This window comes from Poecilia latipinna, unplaced genomic scaffold (genome assembly GCF_001443285.1).
Source record: "Poecilia latipinna isolate Pla-1442-1.1 unplaced genomic scaffold, P_latipinna-1.0 Scaffold488, whole genome shotgun sequence".
Taxonomy (NCBI): Eukaryota; Metazoa; Chordata; class Actinopteri; order Cyprinodontiformes; family Poeciliidae; genus Poecilia; species Poecilia latipinna.
In genome coordinates this window covers 257192-279818 of record NW_015113104.1, presented here as the reverse complement: position 1 = coordinate 279818, position 22627 = coordinate 257192, and the positions used below count along the sequence as shown (strand labels likewise).

At 40.9% G+C, this 22627-nt stretch overlaps 2 protein-coding genes across 4 annotated transcripts; one reads left to right on the top strand and one right to left on the bottom strand.

Moving 5' to 3' along the window:
* Positions 1–76: 76 nt before the first annotated feature.
* Positions 77–16931, top strand: phka2 (phosphorylase kinase, alpha 2 (liver)). Of its 2 annotated transcripts, XM_015039837.1 has the most exons (32): positions 77–560; positions 3111–3269; positions 3658–3705; positions 4487–4655; positions 4747–4829; positions 5424–5504; positions 5584–5682; positions 5770–5916; positions 6003–6056; positions 6225–6347; positions 6768–6863; positions 6982–7089; positions 7257–7335; positions 7466–7600; positions 7697–7806; positions 7941–8085; positions 9275–9353; positions 9459–9607; positions 9692–9862; positions 10111–10229; positions 10360–10496; positions 10615–10777; positions 11598–11677; positions 11758–11836; positions 11922–12051; positions 12149–12250; positions 13124–13242; positions 13326–13349; positions 13797–13850; positions 14944–15177; positions 15263–15463; positions 15888–16931. In XM_015039837.1, the coding sequence occupies exons 1-32, from the start codon at positions 483–485 to the stop codon at positions 16059–16061; spliced, it is 3729 nt and encodes a 1242-aa protein (XP_014895323.1). In that variant the 5' UTR covers positions 77–482; the 3' UTR covers positions 16062–16931. The 2 variants fall into 2 exon arrangements, with proteins under 2 accessions (XP_014895323.1, XP_014895325.1); XM_015039839.1 differs by lacking the exon at positions 13797–13850 and having other exon boundaries at positions 14803–15177.
* On the bottom strand, positions 16589–22533 carry LOC106952016 (fibrillin-1). 2 transcript variants are annotated; one of them, XM_015039860.1, is made up of 9 exons: positions 22058–22533; positions 21803–21976; positions 21457–21621; positions 20500–21366; positions 18836–18958; positions 18617–18745; positions 18028–18240; positions 17823–17939; positions 16589–17652 (listed from the first exon to the last, which is right to left on the bottom strand). In XM_015039860.1, the coding sequence occupies exons 1-9, from the start codon at positions 22104–22106 to the stop codon at positions 17498–17500; spliced, it is 1992 nt and encodes a 663-aa protein (XP_014895346.1). In that variant the 5' UTR covers positions 22107–22533; the 3' UTR covers positions 16589–17497. The 2 variants fall into 2 exon arrangements, with proteins under 2 accessions (XP_014895346.1, XP_014895345.1); XM_015039859.1 differs by having other exon boundaries at positions 17823–17943; positions 18032–18240.
* Positions 22534–22627: the final 94 nt, after the last annotated feature.

Sequence of the window (22627 nt, the reverse complement as noted above, 5' to 3'; positions counted from 1 at the left end):
ACACATCACAGGCTTTTATTATCATGCTGCTCACATACAACAGCATCAACAGCATAGGAGTCTGGCGCCCTCTGTCGGTAGACTGTGATAAATCCAGAACACAATGTACAGAATGGATGTACAGGCATACGCCGCCTGACTCACTCAGAGTCATCCACAAGCTCTGACACTCCAAAGCAACAACTTTTTTCCCGCGACAGCTGAATTCCTGGACGTGAATACGGACAGTAAACCCGGAGTTAGGAGCTATTTATTAGTCGTCTGGATGCTACAATGCTAGCCAGCTTTTTAGCAGCTTGAGTAGCCTCTGCGGAGGTCAAACAGGCTCTGCAGGACATGAAAGATGGGGTGGTTGCGTAGAAACCTAGCTTAGTCACGAAGCTAAATTTAACTTTCTTTTATCATATTTAACGGTGAGATAAAAAAAAAATGCTGAAGCCTTAGGAGTCTACGGAAAACACTTTGCGCAGTTATCCGTGAGGATGAGGAGCCGCAGTAATTCAGGAGTGAGGCTGGACGGATATGCCAGGCTGGTCCAGGAGACTATCCTGTGTCATCAGGTGGGTTCAGACACATGTAGTTGTCCAGTGAAGGAAATCATTTCAATGAAATACTGGAAAACTGCAGTATTTCATTAATGCAAAACAAAATGACTGCAGTGATTTCCAACTTTCCTTAATAACCCGTGAATCCCCAGGCTGACTCTTTAATCCACTTGTTGTATGCTTAATGTTGGGTAACCAGGCTGGACTAGTTTATAAATATCTGAACGCAAGTTGAAGTTTGTAATGGTAACATCGGTTATTACATGTTACAACTGTGATGATTAATGTCAAAAAGTACATTTTTATGAAGCAAATTATCTAAATGAAGTCTGTCCTCTTCTTTTCTGTACATATTTCTGTGAACTAGTGAGACAATTACAATATATATATATATATATATATATATATATATATATATATATATATATATATATATATATATATATATATATATATATATTATTTTACATATGAAAAAGTCAGTTGGTATCTGACAGTTTTCCCTTGATTGCCTCTGTTTGGTGATTGGCACATCAAAAACAGAAAAATTGAAAATATATTTTTTCTTAGATTTTTAAATTCATCAATACAAAATCAACCCAGCACATTATTTGCTTTTGCTTAGCACCTGAAAGAAAAATTGGAAGTGGTAGAATTACAGTCAATAAGTCCAAAATGTAACAAATCCTGGGAGTGAGTATCAACCAGTGCACACCTGATTGGTGCATTTCTGCAGCATGCCTTTTTATTTTTTGTTAATCTAAATACAAATATAAACATGAATAATTGACAACATTCACAATGCACTTTTGATGAACTTCTAAGTAAAATGCATAACCTCAAAATATAGTAGAGTAAAAACAACAAAACAACACTAACAAGACCCTAAGAAAACAATATCCTTAAAAAAAAAACAAGGCAAACTCTTGCGAATGTTGGCAGATAATATATTTTCCAACTTTATGCTTGACGCTCTTCTGGTTGGCTGTTTGAAATGGTTCTCTCATTTTCTGCCTTTGTAACCAAATATTCCCCCTGCTCCGTGCAGGAATACTGTAGATATGTAGATGTTTTGCTGCCTGTAAAGGCTAAAGTTCGTCCACAGCAGCTGCACAGAGAAATAAACAACATAGGAACAAAGTTCAGTTCTGGGAATCAGCTGAGGCCTGGGAAGCGATGCACCTTTATCTAACTAACAGCTCCTGAGTTCACACTGACACGGTCAAAAACTGGCGGAGTGAAACTGGGACCCTGAGGGTCCACGGCTGACAGAAAACAGGGTCGACTTCCCATGCTCTGTTATACATTGCATAACAAGGTGTTAGCTTAAAAACAGGTTGGCCTGAAGCTACTGTGTGTAAACTAGTGTGTTATTGTATTCAAGGTGAAAGGCACTGTGCATTCTCCTATATTAAAGGGACACTTCGTTTGTCTTTTATTGATGTTCAGTTATGCTATCTGTTAATGAGAATAAAAGACAGACTTAGCTGTAAATTAGGAAGAACAGTTTAGCATACTCGTGCAGAAAGTGGCCAGTAAGAAGAAGATTATTGGGTGAATATTTACAAATCATTAACATTTTATCTATTTTCTAAATATATTTAATTAGGTTTGAGGGTTAGCTAAGTACAGTTTAGTTTGAAGTAGAAAAAAATGAAAATAACTTTTATAACATTTTCAGCTGCTAATTTTTCACTTTAATGCCTATTTTCAGACTTTTCCTTACTTTTGCGTCTCTTTATCTCTGTTTTCCTTGAAAGTACTTGCACTTAGGCAGAAGTTGAGATTGTGTGTACTCTTGCCATCTGCAGCAGATGGATCAATAACTGATTTAATCACTCTCATGAAAAAATATCAACTAAAAACAAAAGATAAGGAAGGATTTTGAAACAGAAAAGTTATGAGGCAGTGTTTTCTGAAGCAGCTAGTGCCGACTGTAGTGGTGTCATTTTTAGCTGGAAATGTTGACAGTGTTGACTCGGCCTTGTTGTTGGTCTCTTGTCATGTTTGTATGTAATCGCTTTGTGTTTGTGTGTGCGTGCATTGTTGCTCTGCGGGGGGGAAAAAAGGAACTTGTGTCTATACTAGAAATGAAGGAAAAGTACAGGCTGAAGTGTTTTACAGATCTGGATAGGTACGAGAAAAAGAAAATACTGGATGAAAAATAGCTGCATTCCATTAATCCATCAATGGTTCTTTGGTCCTTCCTTCATTCCTTTGTTTGTGTGTTCACATCCTCACTGGTTTCTTTTTTCCTTCCTTATATCTTTCCTTCCTTCTTTACTTCTTTACATCTTCACTTCTTTCTTTCCTTCCTGAGTTTTCTAAAATATCCACCATAAAACTCATTTTGAGTGAACTTTTGTGTTTAATTGGCTTAAAACAATAGAAATTTCACAGTAATAAGGAATATCTTAAAGATGACTTGGAATTATATAAAAAAAATGTAAATTAAAAAATATGTCAGTGTGGAAATGAAACAGCTGTAACCTTGTATATTTTCCACGTATAATTGCTCACATTCAGCGTACTTGTTGACTGTATGCTGGACTCTTCCTCCCTCAGAACCCAGTGACTGGACTTCTCCCTGCCAGCATCCAGAAGAAGGATGCCTGGGTGAGGGATAACGTGTACAGCGTCCTGGCTGTGTGGGGGCTGGGCATGGCTTATCGCAAGAACGCCGACCGCGATGAAGACAAAGCCAAGGCCTACGAACTGGAGCAGGTACATCAAAAGAAAAGGCCTTTTCACGGAGAGTGATAGAGTCTGAAACAGCAAACACTAGAAAAATGGTGGATCTTGCATTTTCATTTGAACTAAATTCATTTAATAAAAAATGACAACAACAACAACAAAAAAATGCACATCGTGCTGAATAGCTTACAAATCTTACAACAAGGTTATTAAAAATCTGGTGCATAAAGTTTCAAATTATAAGGCAGAATTACTATTTTTTTTTCTATAAGAAGAAAATCATTTCTTGCTCATTAAGTAGCAGGACATTTAATGAGAGCTTTACGCTTATCTTTCTTTAACGCTTAGATTAGATAAAATGTAAAAGTGTTAAAGCTTTACAGTTGTATCTGTTTGTACTTATCTTGTTATTTGGCAGAGTGTGGTGAAGCTGATGCAGGGCCTGCTGCAGTGCATGACGAGACAGGTAAGACGCTGCAGCTCCGTATGTTATTATATTTGGTGGTGGAAGGATCTTCACTAGTCGGCATCCTGGTGCCATTTTACATTTCTTTGCAAAAAATTTTTTTTTTCCTTCATAAATTGTAAATTATAAACATATTTTAAAAAATTATACCCCCTTTACATCATTTTACTATCATTTGAGAGATGTCTGTTTCATTTCTGATCAACAAGCTTCTCCTGACTGAAAATGATTTTAAATCTAAATCTACCAGGGATATGATTAATTCTGGACTTAACTGTGCCAAAATATTGCCGAAAGAAAGTGCATCATAAAGTTTGTTATGTGATTTGTTTGCTAACCGCATGATGAAACAAGTATTACGTTTTTTTTTTCATTTGGCCTTTTATATCAATTTAAAATCTATGTTGAAAATGTTTTAATATAGGAGGTTATCAAAAAACCAAATCCTTTACTCTCAAGCAGAAAGAGGACTTGCTTTAAGCATCAGGTTTGACTGGTTTGACGGAAACTCTCTCCATCAAACCTGCTTCCAGAGTCTCCATGGTAACCACTTTGGTTACTGTAGATGCTCTTTCAAGACACATTGGCTTCATGGTTGCTTCTCTACTTGGTCATTTTAAAAGAAGGATATTTACAGACCCAAAAAATAGTTTAAAAAAAAATCATCAAGTGTGGAAATGGAAAATCAAATTTCTTTCATTTTCCTTTGGGTTTCTTTGGTTGTGATGGTCCTGTTAGGTTTCACTTAGCCCCCCACCTAGCTTATGTTATGTGTTTTCAGGTGGACAAGGTGGAGAAATTTAAACACACCCAGAGTACAAAGGATTGCTTGCATGCCAAATACAACACAGCCACCTGCAGCACAGTGGTCAGGGACGACCAGTGGGGCCATCTGCAGGTGGACGCCACCTCCATTTACCTGCTAATGCTGGCGCAGATGACAGCCTCAGGTGGATCTCATACCGATTAAAGCATTTCCTGCATAAGTCATCAAGGGAACACAGTTTTAGTTTAATTCATTTTCTTTGTTTTGTCACGCAGGTCTCCAAATAATCTCCAACCTTGATGAAGTAGCTTTTATCCAGAACTTAGTTTTCTACATTGAGGCAGCTTACAAAGTGGCGGTAAGCATCAGATTCAAATTAGGAGGGGAAATTAAAGCGGGAGAGAGAAAAAAAGGGTGTCTTCAATCAGAGGCTTCTTCTGATTGGGTGTAATACAGACCGCTACAGGAGATCTTTCCTGTCCACATCCATCACCATCTACAATAACTAGTTAAATGAGTTACAACATTTCATTTCCCTTTGGAAAATTCAATTTTGGATTGAATTTGAATAAGTTAACATGAAAGCAGTCCTGATATCTTTTGTATTTTGTAGCAATTTAATCATTACTCCTCAGGCTTTTATTTGGTTTTGTCACTCACAGTTTTACACAGGATTATTTGTTTGCTTCTTTAGCCACTTAATCGTGAGTTATAAATGATTCAGGTATAAAACGGCTCAAGACCACTTCCAAGGATTGCTGACATCCTTTGTTTTTTGGAAACTTAATTTAGTTAAATAAGATCTGACTCGAGACTTTGGCTCAGCATTGTTTGAAGCTTCTTAAAAAAGAGAGAATAGCAGCATTTTATCATTTTTATCCACCACATGCTTAATAATCAGGATAAAACATGTTACACAGCAAGTGTTGTAGTGAGTATCTGATTCCTGCAGGATTATGGGATGTGGGAGCGAGGTGATAAGACCAACCAGGGCATCCCCGAGCTCAACGGCAGCTCTGTAGGAATGGCCAAGGTACAGGAGCGCCATTTTCTCCTTCCACTGTCTTTAAGCGATCCGGTGCCAGTATTTACAGTCGGGCTGATGTTTTCAGGCAGCTCTGGAGGCCATCGACGAGCTGGATCTGTTCGGGGCTCACGGAGGGCCGAAGTCGGTCATTCACGTTCTACCAGACGAGGTGGAGCACTGTCAGGTACCGCCGAGTTCACTTCCAGACATCCCAGCGGCAGCTCGGACCTTCGTTCAAGCCCTCAGCGTGTCTGCGTGTGTTTTCCCTCAGGCCATCCTCTGCTCCATGCTACCAAGAGCCTCAACTTCCAAGGAGATAGATGCCGGCCTTCTGTCCGTTATTTCATTCCCTGCTTTTGCCGTGGAGGATGCCGACCTGGTGGCCATCACCAAGTCGGAAATCATCAGCAAGCTGCAGGTGCAAGTCCAAGCAGAGGCAAATGAAACGCGTGCCCTGTCTTCGTGGAGTCAGGCTGAACTTTCCACTGTCTGGTTTAATTTCAGGGTCGCTATGGCTGCTGCCGCTTCATCAGGGATGGATATCACTGTCCTAAAGAGGTTTCACATTCTCTCTGCGAAATATCTAAATTCTTTAATTGACAGGGTGCATATTGGTATATAAAAAAAGCCATAAGAAGAAATATTTTTTAACATTAAGTCCATTCTTGTTGTATAAAGACTCTGCATTGGATGGAAAAATCAAGATTCTGGTCATTGTGTTACTAGGATCCATCTCGGCTGCACTACGATCCTGCAGAGCTCAAGCTGTTTGAGAACATCGAATGTGAGTGGCCGGTGTTCTGGACGTATCTCATCCTCGACGGCATCTTTACTGGAGATCACGTGCAGGTAGGAAAAAAAAAACAAAAAAACAGGATCTCTGTCATGGGTAAACTATTTCAAACTCCATGACCATCTGGAAAAAAAACTAAAAAAAGTGCAACTTATAAAGTGGCTTCTAAAAATGCTCAAATCTTTTAGTATTGTCTCTAGTTGTGCCATTTTGTGGCTTTGTTAAAAAAAAAAAATTGATGTGCTTCACACATACTTTTTTCAGATGTATTAAAGTAAATTAGAAAATTAGAAACTAGAAAACACTACTAGTTTTAGAAACTTAAATAATGCTTTTCCTCAGAACTCTCTCCTTCAATATACAAACATTTTCTTTAGAGTTAAGCGTCTTGCTTCAGAGACACAGTGATGTATTCAGTGTGAATGAGTTCAAATGGTGCTGCTGTGTTACTAAATAACTACACGCTTTGCACACAGGTGCAGGAGTACCGGGAGGCCCTGGAAGGCGTTTTAATCAGAGGGAAAAATGGCATCAAACTCCTGCCTGAACTTTACGCTGTACCACTTGATAAGGTATCTATATTTTTTTTACAAAGAGACGCCTTTAAAAAGCTTTGTCACTGTTTGTTCAATTCCAGCTCCACTTGCTGGAGAAGTTTATTGACAACTAATCTTTTTGTTTCTACTGCAGGTGGAGGAGGAATACGGCAATCCTCACTCTGTGGACAGGATGGCCATGGGACAGCTTCCACACATGTGGGGACAATCCCTCTACATTGTGGGATGTCTTCTGGCTGAGGTAATGGCTGACAAGATATAATAAATCACTTTTATATGATGTTTTGCAAGTGTTTGTTGCAAATTCTAAAAGGACAAAAAAAAATAAACAAATCAAATCAGTTCTCCTAAATATAAACGTACAGGAAGTCTACTTTTTTTCAATTTTATTTATTTTTTCCTTGGAAGGGCTTTCTTGCACCAGGAGAGATAGACCCTCTCAACAGGAGATTCTCTACAAACTTCAAACCTGACGTTGTGGTACAAGGTTGGTAATTAGTAAATTACCTGCTCTGGGATATGTATTTATTTACATATTTCGAAACAAAACCGGATGGTTTAAAAACCATACGATATCAAAAATATCAAAAACCTGTTTGTCTTTTGGTTTGCTGTAGTCTGTGTGCTAGCAGAGTCAGAGAAGATCAAGGAGTTGCTAAGAGATGCCGGCGTTACGGTGCAGACCATATCAGAGGTCATGCCTATAAGAGTCATGCCTGCTCGCATCCTGAGCCACATCTATGTCAGGCTGGGTAATCACACACTTTGTTTTTCTTAAACTTTGAGATCTGCGTGTGTGTGTGTGTGTGTGTGTGGAACAAAAGCAACAAGTGGTGTCTTTTCCTCAGGAAACTGCAGGAAGCTGAATTTGAGCGGAAGGCCGTACAGACACATCGGAGTTCTGGGAACGTCCAAGTTCTACGAGATCAGGAATCGTTCCTACATCTTCACCCCTCAGGTGAAACGGCATCTGGCTGGGAAGACGACACGTGTCTGTGACCGCAACAGAAAATCTCAGATGAAAAGGATAGAAATGATGATAGTAATATTTTGAATTCTTTGTGTTTCTTCTTTTCGGTCTCCACTGATCAGTTTTTAGATCACCATCATTTCTACCTGGCGCTGGACAACCAGATGATTGTTGAGATGTTACGAACCGAGCTGGCCTATCTGTCATCGTGCTGGAGGATGACGGGACGTCCCACGCTCACCTTCCCTATCACCCGCAGCATGCTGGGTATGAATTCTCTACAGCCAAAACTGGAGAAAACTACACTTCCTACATGTTGTACTGCTTCTTTTGTCCTCATTTATAGCAAGAACAAGTCATTTTTGTGTTGCAGATAGTGAATAATAGAGTTTTATCGTTCCAAATCCCAGACTTTGTGCGAGTTTTTGCACAAATTAAAGACAAAAAAACAATGTTTGTGCACGATTGATGTAGGATTCGTATAGGTTAGAAGAAGATCATGACTTCTTCTTGTTGTTTTAATGTAACTTTATGGACTGGATCATTGAAACCTGTTATTGATCTTTTTTTATTTGGCCTGATGAAGTCGTCTCATTTTAAAATTAAATTAAATCACTTGTTAAAAGTAAAAGTTTATTTTATGCCAGTCTTGTTGATTTCAAGACTGGCATAATAAAAGCTGTTTTTATAGAAGCTGGAAAAGTATTTGCGACATTACACATTTCTTTTATTCTTTATTTTATGTTTTATCTATCTGATCGTCAAACATATTTTTGGTATCAGGCAAATATAATCTTAGTAAATACCAAAAGCAGTTTTCAATTTTTTTTTTTAATGATGGTTCCACATTGTTTGGAAAGTAGCGTTCAATATCACTAGCTACTCCCAGGAGTGATGACGTAGCCAGTTCTCCATCCATTTTCTGAACACCCTTGTCCCTCAGTGGGGTCGGGAGGGGTGCTGGTGCCTATCTCCAGCTAACGTTCCGGGCGAGAGGCAGGGTACATCCTGGACAGGTCGCCAGTCTGTCACAGGGCAACACAGAGACACACAACCATGCGCACACACACACCTAGGGGCAATTTAGACAGACCAATTAACCTAACAGTCATGTTTTTTTTGGACTGTGGGAGGAAACTGGAGTACCCGGAGAAAACCCACGCATGCACAGGGAGAACATGCAAACTCCATGCAGAAAGACCGGGGCCGGGAATTGAACCCAGAACCTTCTTGCTGCACGGCAACAGCTCTACCAACTGCGCCACTGTGCAGCCCCTAGCCAGTTCTCTTAATACATAAAATCATAATTTAAGAACTGTGGTTATTTTTGTCTAATGGTAAAATTTGTTTGGAGATTGGAAATATTTAAAGGGACAACGGGGTGAATCTCACAGAAGTGTGTAAAGTGAAATTACGCCGCAAAGTAATTTCAGTTCACTTTACTTTTCCCAACCAGTCGAGGATGGAGAAGCAATAGATCCGTGTATCTTATCCACGCTCAGGAAGCTGGAGGATGGCTATTTTGCCGGAGCAAGGTTTGTTTTCTCCCATATGCAGTACTGAAACCACACACACAGACGTTCATGTAATTAGAGCAGCTCCTTCTATGTGTGAGAGCTTTGGTGTGTGTGGCACCACAGAGTGCAGATGTCAGATCTGTCCAGCGTCCAGACTACGTCGTTCTACACCCGCCTCACCTTCCTGGACGAAGAGGCTGACGACAGTTTATTTGACGACGTAGACGACGAAGATAACGACGAATACAGAGCTGAATATAACACACCTGATCGTAAGTTAGCGACGCTGCATTTCCACCATCACACTTTAATTTGTCTTATTAAATATTAACTGGAAGCATTTTTTTTTTAAACAGTGGGCTCCAAGGACACATTTGACCAGTACATCACACAGCTCCTTCACAGCACTGCCACCAAGTCATATCTACCTCCCATCCAGAGGGGGCAGCACCACATCTTCAGCCCTGAGCACACCACCAGGGACATCCTGTCCTTTATGGCTCAGGTCCAAGGCTTGAAAATGCCCAGTGAGTTCAGAATAGAGCGGAAATGTCCTGTACTTTCCCACAACGGAGACGTTTCTGTGCAACAGCAGCAAAGCGACTGACAATAACAGCAAATAGACTCACACAAACATATAAAATTGTTATTGTGGTATTTTTTTTTTTGTGGTTGCAGCTTTAATTAGCAGGATGAAAAACAATGATATGGCACTGCGAAGGTGCAAGCATTCTGGAAACACCATTCTGTTTTATTGTGCATATTTGCATTTCAGAGACTTCAATGTATCTTCCTGTGACTCCAATCACAAACAAGCATCGGAGATCCCTGAACCTCCTTGAAGTTCCTCATCCTCAGCCTGGCCCACAGGCAAAGCAGCCGGAGCAGCCCAAGGCATGCTCAGCACATGTGTTTAGCAATGTGTGTGTGTGTGTGTGTGTGTGTGTATGTGTGTGTGTGTGTGTGTGTGCGTGTCCATTCCTGCTGTGATGGTGGAAGATTAACACTCATGTTCTTTCTGAAGCTCTGCAGTATTTCTGAGCTACATCTGCCAAGAGACTCTCAGGGCAACACCGACTTTGCAGCGCTGGTGAATCAGATAAAGGAGTGTCCGACTTTGCAGGACCAGGCTGACATTCTCTACATACTCTACGTTATGAAGTACACAAAGATATGACAACAACACTCTGCATATAGCTTACACACTTAAAATGATCCTCGTAATTTCCTGCTCTGTGACTTTTTTTTTTGTTTTTGTTGTTGTTATTTTCTGACAAAGAGGAGCGGAGTGGGTGGTGGAGCTGTCAGGACCTGGACAGGGCGGCGTCAGCGTCCGCTCGCTGCTCGAGGAGCTGTATGTGCAGGCCGGGGCCTGCAAAGAGTGGGGGCTCATTAGGTACATCTCTGGAATACTACGCAAGAGAGTGGAGGTCCTCGCCGAGGTCAGTGAGAAGTCCGGGTTATTTTTATGGCAACAGTCAATCAAATCACATAGAAACTTTAAAGTTCCAAATGAGTCTTAAAAAGTAGAGAAAAGTACAGAAAATGGTCTGTGCAGAAATGTCTGGATAAGTGCGAAATGTGTTTTTAAAGGCAGTGATGTTGTCTGACTCTTTTCTGATGTGTTTTTGTTAAAACACATTAGATGATGAAGGTGATGATGATGTCACCTTCAGCATGATGCACCTTATCAAACATTGAATCGACTAGTTTTAGGCATCAGTACCTTTGTTTTTGAGTATTATCTCAAATATCTTAGATCTCAGATCAAAAATTAGATTCACAATTAGTACAATACATCAATTCATCTCCCATTAAAATCAGCAATTAGTCAATGAGGAAACCCCGGAGCAGTGAAGTAAACACAGACAAGCTCCAAGCCAAAATGTGATACAGTTCTCAGTCTGAATTTAGGTTTATTTATTTTAAATTTATTGATATTCCAGCAATGAAACACAATGACGACTCTTGACAAAACTGTGCATAGTTATAAGATCAAATAATTTGTGATTTGCTCTTTTTTTTTAATCACATTCCAGCTCTAACACTCAACTATTAGACAAAAAAATATAATTTGAAGTCATTTAACTTTTATTGCTTCCAATTTCATCTTGCAGTCTGACGTTTTATAGCATTAATAACCGGTTTGAGGACAGCAAGGTTCACTGTGAGGTTCACTGTGATTCGCTTGTGAGAATTGTTGCCTTGCACGTGGCGGGCTATTTTAATCACTTTGTTCCTTTTTTTGTGTGTTTCTCTCAGGCCTGCACAGATCTGATTTCTCATCACAAGCAGCTGACTGTCGGTCTTCCTCCTGAACCAAGAGAAAGAGTGATCACCATGTAAGATGTTCATGAGTTGCAAAGCTTTTTCTCCTTCACTAAAGCCTTTACCAGCAACACGAATGCCCTGTTTTCCCCAGGCCACTTCCCCCGGAGGAGTTAAACACTCTGATATATGAAGCCAGTGGTCAGGATATCAGCATAGCTGTTCTCACACAGGTAACGCTGTCACATTTTAAACCTCTGCCAGGATCGTAAAGGATGCTCCCTTTCCGCCTGTGACTCGTTTGTGCTTCTGTTAAAGGAAATCATGGTTTATTTAGCCATGTACGTTCGCTCCCAGCCCGCTCTTTTCGGCGACATGCTCCGCCTCAGGATCGGACTCATCATGCAAGTGATGGCCACTGAACTGGCCCGCAGCCTGCACTGTTCAGGTGTGGGGGAGGGAGGGGAGGAGTCAAAAACATACACGTGAACAGATTGACACACGTGGGGGAAGCAAACTGTGAACGCCTTGCAATGGTTTTGTAGGAGAGGAGGCGTCTGAGAGTTTGATGAGTCTGAGTCCGTTCGATATGAAGAACCTGCTGCATCACATCCTCAGTGGCAAAGAGTTTGGGGTTGAGAGAAGCAGTGAGTTTTTACCTCTCATTTTTTCTTTAGCTATAATCAAATTATGTTAGTTTTTTCCACTTTCTCTCCATTGAAAGACTTTCGATGCTGTAAGGAGTGATTTCAGTCTGCATCTCTGCATTGAGGTGAATCAAATCGGCTCGTATTGTTTGTATTACATCAATAAGGCCTTGTTGCATAAATCAAACTAGTGAAATTTTAGATGTTACATGATTAGTTGAGTTGGTGAATAAAAAAAAAGACACTAACTTAAAGCCGTAAAATTTAAGTATTCACAAGCTGCTCAGCAAACCTTTTTCTGCTTGTACTCAGCCATCTCCTCTGATTGATTCTGATTATTGAAAATGTAGAAGTGCTTTGAATCATATGAACATAAGCAGTTTTGGAGTATGGAATAATCTAATTTATCCTCATTAAGGATAACCCAATGTTTCTTAGAGATTATTTAATCAGGGAAATGTTGAAGCGCTGTTGTATTTTAGATAATTTCATTTCATGCTAATTGATTTAGGTAAATAATTCAGTCAGTCAGATAAGGAGTCTTACAGACCAAAATGAACTGACTGACCCGACTCAGGGCCAATATCTGGGGTAAAAGATATAAAAAAAAGAAACTGAACTCTGACAAACAATAACTTTGAGATGATACATGAAGAATCAAACGGGACAATTTAGCTTCATAAACCAGGAATAAAGTAGAAACAAACTTTACAAAACATTAAACATGATGCCGAGCTGATGTGTGGAAGTTTTCTGAATTGGTTTAGTTTGCAGGTGTTTTTATATATTTTGTTGTCACAGTGGTTCTGACCACAGAACAATATCAAGATCATATTTAGAGTGAACTATATTTGTTGTTTGCGTGTTTTGCAGTGCGTCCAATCCAGTCCACAGCCACCAGTCCTGCGATCTCTATTCATGAACTGGGCCACACAGGAGCCACAAAGACTGAACGCACAGGGATTCATAAGTTAAAGAGCGAAATAAAACATGTGAGTGAGAAAAAAGATTGTTTGTCTGTCTCTCTCTCTCTTCCTCTCTCTCTGTTTAACATTGTTCTTGCTTTTAATTGCAGCTGGATGGCTCTCGACCTCTCAGTGTGGGTTATCTTTGATAATTTATAGCATGTGTTTCTAACCTCAATCTAAAGTGAAAAAATCAAGCCGCCGGTTCAATTCTGTCCACCAATCACTCGCTGCCTGTTAACATTTTGTGTACTACAGTGGCCTCCATAGCTGGAGTGACTCTCCTCGTGACGAATCAGCAGGAAAATATTGCTATGCAACATGCTATGCATCCATCTGCAGTGTTTTTGTTTTGTTGTTGTTGTTGTTGAAGACCAGCACATATAAATGTCTGCAACTTTACAATCTCTTTAACCAACTTAACCCATGATTGCTTAAGCTGCTTTGGGGTCGTCTGCCCTTGTATCTCTTCTTCTTTTAGCGTGTCTTTTTTTGTGTCTATGCTTTACCATGTATAAGTATGCATCATGAGATTCATGCGAACCATTTCAATCTGCCCTCTGTCCATGTTCCACGTGTAGATCTTCAGTGGAGGTCTTTCCTTGAGTAGCAATGTAACTTCCCCTCGCTCCACGGTAAACCATTTCATTTCAACTGCTTCACACTGGCTTGCTTCATCCCTCTCAGGGTCATAATGTAGTATGCAACATATACCTGATGATTTCATCCTAAATTTAGACACCTCCTCTGTGTGACTTGCCCACAGTAAAGGTTGAGAATGGCATTATGTCAAGTTGTCGTGGGCTAGTGGTAACATGTTTTATTGAAATAACACTGCAAAAACACAAAATCTGACCGAGCTTTTTGTCTAGGTTCTAGTAGAAACATCTTGGCACATTTGAAATTTGACAAAATTAATTTACAGGTAACTTTTTACCAAGATATAGGAGCTTGCTTTAAGTCAGTAATTCCTTAATATTGATTTAAAACAAGTAGTAGATCCACTGGCTGATTGTTTCACTTATATTATGGGACAAATGTACTGTTATAGTGGTACTAGTACTTTTCCATCAATATGAAGAAATTATTTACTTAAAACAAGCCCTTAGTTGGTAAGGAAACAAAAAAGACAAAAGACAAATATAAAATGTAAAAGTCGAAAGGCACATGCTCCTTCAAGAGCACTTCTTAAATATTTGAACAAACTAAAGAATACAAATTATTAATGGGCATCAGATTGATCTGTGCGCCATAATAAATGTGCAAAACCTCTAGGTGAACTTGTATGTACATCTATGTTAAAGTGGCAGCTCCTGTTTATTTTGCTTATTAATCAGAGACAAAACAATCTGCTGCAGCCACACAAAGGTAACACATTAATGTGTGTAATTTATTTCAGCTTGAGCGTACGCAATTATTTACAAAACTAGAACTTGTGATAATGCCAGTCCTGACACATTTTTTTTAAGTGACCCATTTTGCATGAGTGACTGCATGGACTGTTGCATAAATTAAAACAACTATTTGTGTGAGACAGAGAATACAACAAACCTGTGTGTGTGTGCTACTAATCTCTTTATTACACAGAGCCTATCTCCACCAATCACAAACGGGTCAAGGAGCTCTGACATTAACCCAGTGTTGTGGGAAAAACTGCAGTTGCTTCTGACTTGTTTAATGGGCTCAAATAAGCTTGACAGTAAGAACAGTGGTGTGCTGGTCCTGCAGCGTTGCAGCAGCCCCTCCACCCCCAGTGGAATGCTGTCCCCAGTGGGACATGGCCCCGGAGACGGGCAGCTGCACTGGGAGGAGAGGCAGGGCCAGTGGCTGAGGAGACGGCGGCTGGATGGAGCAATCAACAGGGTGCCGATGGGTTTCTACCAGAAAGTCTGGAAGATCCTGCAGAAGTGCCACGGCCTGTCCATTGACGGATACGTGCTGCCCTCGTCCACCACAAGAGAGGTAGCATGCTACTGCCAGCTCTGGAGTTTGGGGCTTGGTGTGGGTTCATGTCCATGGATGTGTGACTTGAAGTCTTCTTGTGCAGATGACAGCAGGAGAGATCAAGTTTGCAGTGCAAGTGGAGTCTGTCCTGAACCACGTCCCACAGCCGGAGTACAGGCAGCTGCTGGTGGAGACTGTGATGGTTCTGGGTCTGGTGGCTGATGTGGACGTGGACAGCATCGGTGGAATTATCCATGTGGAGCGCATTCTGCATTTGGCCAACGATTTATTCTTAAATGACCAGGTACGGCTCACGGGGCTACTGGAAAACCGTTGGACAGCTTAGAAATTTCTTCTGTTTTTGCTTTTTGTCACGTAAATGTTCCAGTTTACCAAATATGTTTAATATCAGGCAAAGATAACGACTTTCAGTGAAAGAGTATCAGTCTTGAAAGGGTTACAGAACCATTTCTTAGGCTTTGGGACTGCAGTGTACCAGTTTTTTTTCCACAAATAGAAACAGTGTTCAGTTTTTTTTTCAGGTTATGTTTGATAATAAAATTTAGTTGATGTGTGGATTACCTGAAAAGGTAAAAGAAACAAAAAGTGAACTCGACTATTTGGGAGGGGAATTGCTTTTCACAGTCCTGTACTAAAGATAGATTATGAAAAATGACAAACGCTTGCGGGTTCACCTTAGCTTAATCCATCTAATTTCAAATCTCCAGAAATCGCTCAGCGCCAGTGATTATTTCCTGGAGAAGGACCCAGCTACGGGAATTTGCAACTTCTTCTACGACAGCGCCCCTAGTGGCAGCTACGGCACCATGACTTATCTCTCCAAGGCGGTCGTCACTTACGTCCAAGACTTCCTGCCAAGTTCCAGCTGCCTGATGCAGTGAAGACACCGACTCCAGGCAGCTGAATAAAGCCTGTCTGGTAGCAGAAGGGTTAAGCAGAGCTTCTAATTTGTAACTCGTGTGGATTTTGTTGGTGTTAATTATTCAGTAAGCGGTAGCTCTGGTGTACTGATGCAGCATCGCAGCGTTGGCAGCTCACAAATTATCCTTGTTTGTCTGCATTGGGATAGCTGTTCAAATATATGTGTACATTTTAAGCTATTTAAATTACACATTTGTAACAGGGCAAGCACACGTGTCTGGTTTTAGGTCATATTATAATTTATTTAAATCCTTTTAATTTAAGTGGAAACTTTAGACTACTGAACTGATTTGCAATTCCTCATAAAATACTGTGATCATTGTCCAAACTACTAATTTCCCCCAAATCAATCATTTATTTCCATTAATTACTTTTGTTTTATTTATACTTAAGTTTTTGAATTTTACTGTCTTAGTATAAATAAGACCGACTTAGAATGATGGAAATAAATAACTTTGTTTTTTCTTAAAAGAGAACCTTTTTATTAAAAAAAATTGTTTATCGGTGTGTCTGGATATGAATGTCACCCCATATTTATCCAGCATGTTGACAGTTTGTTCATTTGTTGCAGTGAGAACAACTACTCTTGTGGTATTATTTTCAGGATTAGTCTATTGCTACTCCTTACATAATCCTTTGGATATTTATTTCAAGCAAAAATAAATAATAGTTTTGCTAATGACTGCAGATAGTAACAACTTTCTCATTTGCATTAACAAAACAGCAGACTTGACGTCTGCGCCGACCGCATGCACCTTCAAACTGTGTCCAACAACAGAAAGGTTCAGATCATGGTTCGCTCTTTCTGAAATAAACACTTTTACAACCTGGATTCCTCTCGTCTATTCCATACCACCTGCAGTGCGAGGAAAAAGAAAAGGCGAGAAGCTGGCGAGAGGAGAGATGAGTCAGTGCAACGTGAAAAATGACAAGATGAGACGTTTCTCTTTCTGAGGTGTGAAGTTAAAGCTGGTGCAGTAAAAATCACATTAGGAGCAGCGTAGTTACAGCATAGCATATTTATCAATTTTATAAAAAGATGATGTGTTGTCCAGATCCTCACCGCTGTTTGGTGTGGATTCATTCTGTCCGTTTGTGCAGACGATAAAAGGAGTGAAACTTCAGAACTGTTTTTTAGCCTCTCTAGACTAAAATGGTATTAAGGATATGAATTAGGCTTTCTACAAAAATATAGAATTGAATCATTTTCCAGGTCTGGGTAAGTATTGAACAATAAAAGAGAGAATATTTATCCTGTCCTATTGCCTGAAAAAGTTGAAAGGTTACAGGCAAAACAAAACAACACTTTTATCAATAAGTGTTCAATAAAATATAAAAAATACCAAGTTGTCAGCGTTAAACAAAAGCCTGAAGTCTAGCAGAGGAGATGAAGAGCCTAGCCAGCAGAGGGCGCTGTTGTCTTAAGCAAACATTTCTTCCAGCTGAAGGAAGACATACGATGGGAGGCCGGACACGAACACTTGTAACCTCCTCTTCTGTTCAAACACAGATGAGAGCAGCCTCCGTTCTTCTGGTTGCACTCATTAATATCTGGAGAAGGGAAACGGAAAAAAATCTCAATGAAACAAACAAAAATATTTACTGTGTACCCATATTTACTTCCGTACCAATCCCTGGATCGTTGCAACTCTAGTTGCCTAATTTGTGCAGCGTCAGAAAAAAAGTGATTTGGTTAGTTTTGGCATTGTAACGACACGAACCTTTGCAGTGTCGCTTGTCTCTGTGCAGTGTGTATCCTCGGGGGCAGATGCAGCGGTGGGAGCCGGGCAGATTGATGCACTGCCATTCACACATATTCTCCAGGCATTCATTTATATCTGCCAACAGAGAAACATAACCCCAGTTTGGAAAAAAAAAAAAACAAAAAACTGAACCGACCCACTGAGTGTATCATTTCATACCTACCAACACACTCCAGCTTCGGATTTTGTCCTGTTGAATTCTCTGGCCGTGTAAGTGGTTTCTTCCTGTATCCAGGTGGACACTCTGCAAAGCAGCTGTGTCCGTCTCCTGCTAAGATGTAGCCAGAAGAGCAGGAGCAACTGTAGGATCCTGGTAAGTTGAGGCACCGCAGCTTGCAGGGTCCAAGTCCGTTATTAGCCGCACATTCATCTATGTCTGGGTTAAATAAGAACATCTAGAACCATTTTGCTTTTTGTCACACTTAAATGTTTCAGACCATCAAACAAAGTTTGACGTTAATCAGAGAGAACCCAAGTAAATTCAAAATAAAGTTTTAACATTGATGATTTGATTTATGAAGGGAGCATGCTATATAAACTAAAAAGTAAACAAAGTAACTGAATGAAAACATTTATATGCAGAAAGTTGGCCAAATCAATTACAAGGTCAGGTTATTTTAAAAGTAGTTTAATAATCGAAAACACTGAAGTGTGATTTAAAAAAAAAAGAAAAACAGAAGGAGTCTGTTTTTCACAGCACTCCACCACAAGGCGCCACAGCTCAGTTTAATATTGAGTAAATGCTTTCCCACCTTGGCAGCGGCCATCTGCACTCAGCCGGCTGAAGCCATCTGGACACGAGCAGAGGAAGCTCCCAGGAGTGTTAACGCAGCCAAACACACAACCTGTGGCCGCTGCCGGCAGCAGGCACTCGTCAATATCTGGAAAGATGTGGAGAAAGACGGTCGTCTGTTTACAAGAGGAAACTCAAACAAACACGAATGTGGAAGGACACGCAGTCATCGGCGCACCGACGCAGGAGGCCTGGTCAGGAGTTGGCTGGTACCCGACGTGACAGCCGCACCTGAAGGAGCCAAATGTGTTGATGCAACTCTGCTGACACCGATGCTGCCCCTCTGCGCACTCGTCCAGATCTGCATTCAGAGGAACGGGTCACATCAACGCTCGGCGCAGAGTTCAAGCATTAATGAAGTATTTACACTCGCACTCTGTCAGTCGATACGCTGGACAAGCTGGTCGCAGCCTCTGAGACAACTACGCAGAAAAAAAAAAAAAAAAAAAGGTTGTATTCTAAAACTTCAGTGGTGCATCTCTATGTTGGCCCGCTGTTATGGCCTCTAATGAGCAAACCATAACCCAGATGTTTTCCTGCATCCTGTCCCTCAGACAGGAAACAGAGACACGCGCAGAGGAGAAGAGTCTCTGCTGGAAGATAGGCCAACATTTCTCCAGCCTCGTCTCTGTCCATATTTTGGGGGTTTTTTCCTCTCTTTTTCACAGTGCAGAGGACCAAAATAAACAAATAATAATGACAGGTTGTCAGGGAGCAGGTATGTGTATAAACTACCAGGTGTCTATAAGTGCTGCAGTGATCTCATAAATCTCTCAACTGGGGTATTCTGTGAACTTTGACACACCAAACATCCTAAATGTTCTGTTTTGCAGGAACATGCCTTAGGAAGTACCAGCGAGGAATAAATGCTACTAAACAGTCCTGGCAAAATAATAATAATAATAATAATAATAAAAAAACAATCAGGTGTGAAAAACAATATGCTCAAGCTCGACGGGTCTGCCTGTCACCAGGTCTGCAGTGGCACCAGGTTCTGCTTTGTGTCTCATTAGAGTTCTGGTTGTAGTTTGAGGAGTGAGAGCAGAGCTCATTGTTAACTGGACAAGATGTCAACTCTAAAATAAAAGAAGAGGTGACCAGATCACCTGTTGAACAGATTACTAACATGAGGGAAAATTGTCTTTAAGCATGGCGTGAGGTGCAACTCCACAAGAGCCGACAGGACTCATCAACAGCTTAAATCATCAAACTAGTTTGTAAAGTTCACCTCAGGTCTCAATTATTAATACAACAACCCAGAACGTTGTCGGCAGTCTTAGATTTTGCTGCTTAAGTTAACGATTTCATTATGAAAATATCTGCAAGGGACTCGTCTCGAGGCAAGGCTACACAAACTGAGCAGCTTTCTTACACCGTAATCTGCTCATTGTAAACAATCAGTCAAGACGATGAGGTTAAACATTGTGATGGATATGAGAAAAAAAAAGAATCTGCTTGAATGTGACTTTCAAAACTTTTGGTCGTACCAAGACAATTTTCTTTCATTATGAAAAAACTTTGAACTCTAAACATATTGTTATTATTGCTACATAATAAAATACAATGAAAAGGTGGTAATTCTGCCTAAATAGTTGTGAAAAGTATTGAATGTGCATTCAATGAGCTACATTGAAATGAGAGAATAAAAACTGTTGCATTTTACATACTTCTAAATTTGAACTAAAAAACTCACGCTGAATGTTGTAACGTAACATTTTAAGACAAAATAAACAACGCAATCAATGTCGTCTAAATTAAGAAGACAAATGAGTTGCGCGAGAAAGCAGTCAAGTGATCCAAAAAACAAAACAAAACAAAAAAACAGCAAATCCGACCACCTACCCTGACAGACGGGTGTGACTCCGCTCCAGCCGCCTCCAGGCTGGCAGTAGCTGCTTACGTCTCCACGGGACAGAGAATACCCACTGTAACAGGCGTACTGGATGTAATATTTAAACTCACTGGGGCCTGGGTTCTCTAGATTGTGAAAGTAAAACGTCCCGTGAAGAGGCACAGGTGGGTATGGGCACATAGTTCGAAGATGCACAACTGGCTTTGCGGTGCTGGACTGTGTGAAGTTGTGAAATTCCCTCCAGGAGGATCTCAGGTCAGTTGAGTTGGAGATGTTTGAAAGAAGGGTGACGTCATCCGAGATCTGTGTTTTCGTGCTGGACTGGGTGGAACTGGGACCGGAGGAGGATGAAGCCAAGGAAGAAGTTGTGGACCGGTGAAGATCTCCACCTGCAGGTGCTGCAGTAACTGCGGGCCCAGCTGGTGCGGGTGTGGTTGAAAGACGCGGCTCGTATGCTGATGTTTGATGCGCAGACCGGACAGTGGAAGGAAAATGATCTTCTGAGGAAAACGTTTGTGTGGCTTCATCCAAATTTCTTGCTGAGTCATGTGAAGTCTGTGCCACGGAGCCAAACCTTCTGGTTCCTTGGGTTGTCTCTGTCCCATCGCTGGAAAACTGACCCTGTTCAATGAAGAGGTCGCCTCTTGGGTTTGTTAGATTATATCTCTCACCCTTTAACATTTTGAACGGCGCGTAAGGCAAACGGTCGAATCCGAGGCGCGCTTCTTTGGAAGCCCCGCTACTGACAGCCTTGAAGTGGAGGTGTTGATTTTTTAAAGCCGCAGAAATCTGGAGTTTCTGGAGCGCGTTCAAGTCGTAGAGACTGTTGAGCGAAACTGAGCTCATAATGTCTGCCTCTGAAACAAAAAGACAAATGTCACACGTTTAATAATATAACAACGTGAGGAGGTCTTAGGATAGAAAAACACAGATGTTTCCACCTTCACCTTTGCAGACTGGCTTTGTGCTGTTCCAGGTGTGGCCCTTGCAGTATATCATTAAAGGGCCGTGTAAGCGAAAGCCTCTATTACAGCTGAACTCTGCCCAGGAGCCATCCTCCTTCATCCTGCTAGTCCCGTGGTTGATCGAGCCTGGATGGGAGCAACCTGAACCTGACCAGGGTGGGTATTTTTTTTTAAAAGAAATTAATTTTTCTTTCAATAAAATCTTTAAAAAAATGTCCAAGTTCTGACTACCCTTGTTCTCCCACCAGTACTTTAAATTAAACAGCTAATCTATACAGAGAATAAAATCACTCAATCTTGGAGATTAGGAGAAAATTAAACACGTTACCAACACAAACCGGGAGCTCTCGAGACCAGTGTCCAGACACGCAGCTGTTGGTTTTGTGTCCATGGAGCTTGTATCCCGGATGACAGCGGAAGATCACCATGAGTCCACCATACCGGAAAAATGTCTGTCCGTTGTCCAGATTCTTAAACCTTCTGCATCCTGTGTCTCCAAACACTGAAAGACAGGGTTTCGCCGTCAGTGCCTGAACCCACAGCTTTCCTCAGCACCCAACACAACATCAGCTTCAAGACATACCTGAAACCTGGACCAGAGCCAAAGTGACCAGTGGGACCAGGAGTCCCATCGGAGCTCCTTGTCTGACCGTGCGCTAGGGATAAAACTGTAATCGTCAGTGCTGCAGTGGTGCAGCACCTCTATGAATGTTTGAGCAGGAAAGATGGGAGGAGCAGAGGCAAAAAAAAGAAAAAAGGACTTGGGAGAGTGCAAGTAAGTAGGAAGCCTTTGAAAAAGTCGAGCCCAGAAGAATGAGAATCCCAGAGGAATCAGGGGAAGAAGGGAGCAGGAAGTGAAGCGACGGCACAAATACTAATTACAGATACAGAAGTGACAAAGTCTGTCTTTTTTATTGCAGTCAGCTTTTCTACAACAGTTTCTACACTTTTTGCATCTACTTTGTGTTTGCACATGTGTAAAAAAACTGCTGCTTCAAAAAGACTCCAAGCCCATCAGTTTCCCGAGCTGACAAGCATGCCTGGGTCTGTTTAACAGCTTCCCTGGCTTGTAATCACTGAGGTAGAAAACCAGAGTATATGAGCCAATTACCATGCAAGCGCACACCTAAGAAGTCACTTTGAAACACTTGTG

What these genes read in the sequence shown, in the direction of transcription:
- phka2 (XM_015039839.1), top strand. Translation starts at nt 483, where the DNA reads ATGAGGAGCCGCAGTAATTCAGGAGTGAGGCTGGACGGATATGCCAGG. An exon ending in AGCAGCCGGAGCAGCCCAAG is followed by an intron (nt 10,230 to 10,359) that starts GCATGCTCAGCA and finishes TTCTTTCTGAAG; the next exon opens with CTCTGCAGTATTTCTGAGCT. An exon ending in TACATACTCTACGTTATGAA is followed by an intron (nt 10,497 to 10,614) that starts GTACACAAAGAT and finishes TTTCTGACAAAG; the next exon opens with AGGAGCGGAGTGGGTGGTGG.
- LOC106952016 (XM_015039860.1), bottom strand. Translation starts at nt 22,106, where the DNA reads ATGGGACTCCTGGTCCCACTGGTCACTTTGGCTCTGGTCCAGGTTTCA. An exon ending in AGTCACACCCGTCTGTCAGG is followed by an intron (nt 18,959 to 20,499) that starts GTAGGTGGTCGG and finishes CTCTGAATGCAG; the next exon opens with ATCTGGACGAGTGCGCAGAG. An exon ending in TCCGAAGCTGGAGTGTGTTG is followed by an intron (nt 17,940 to 18,027) that starts GTAGGTATGAAA and finishes CTCTGTTGGCAG; the next exon opens with ATATAAATGAATGCCTGGAG.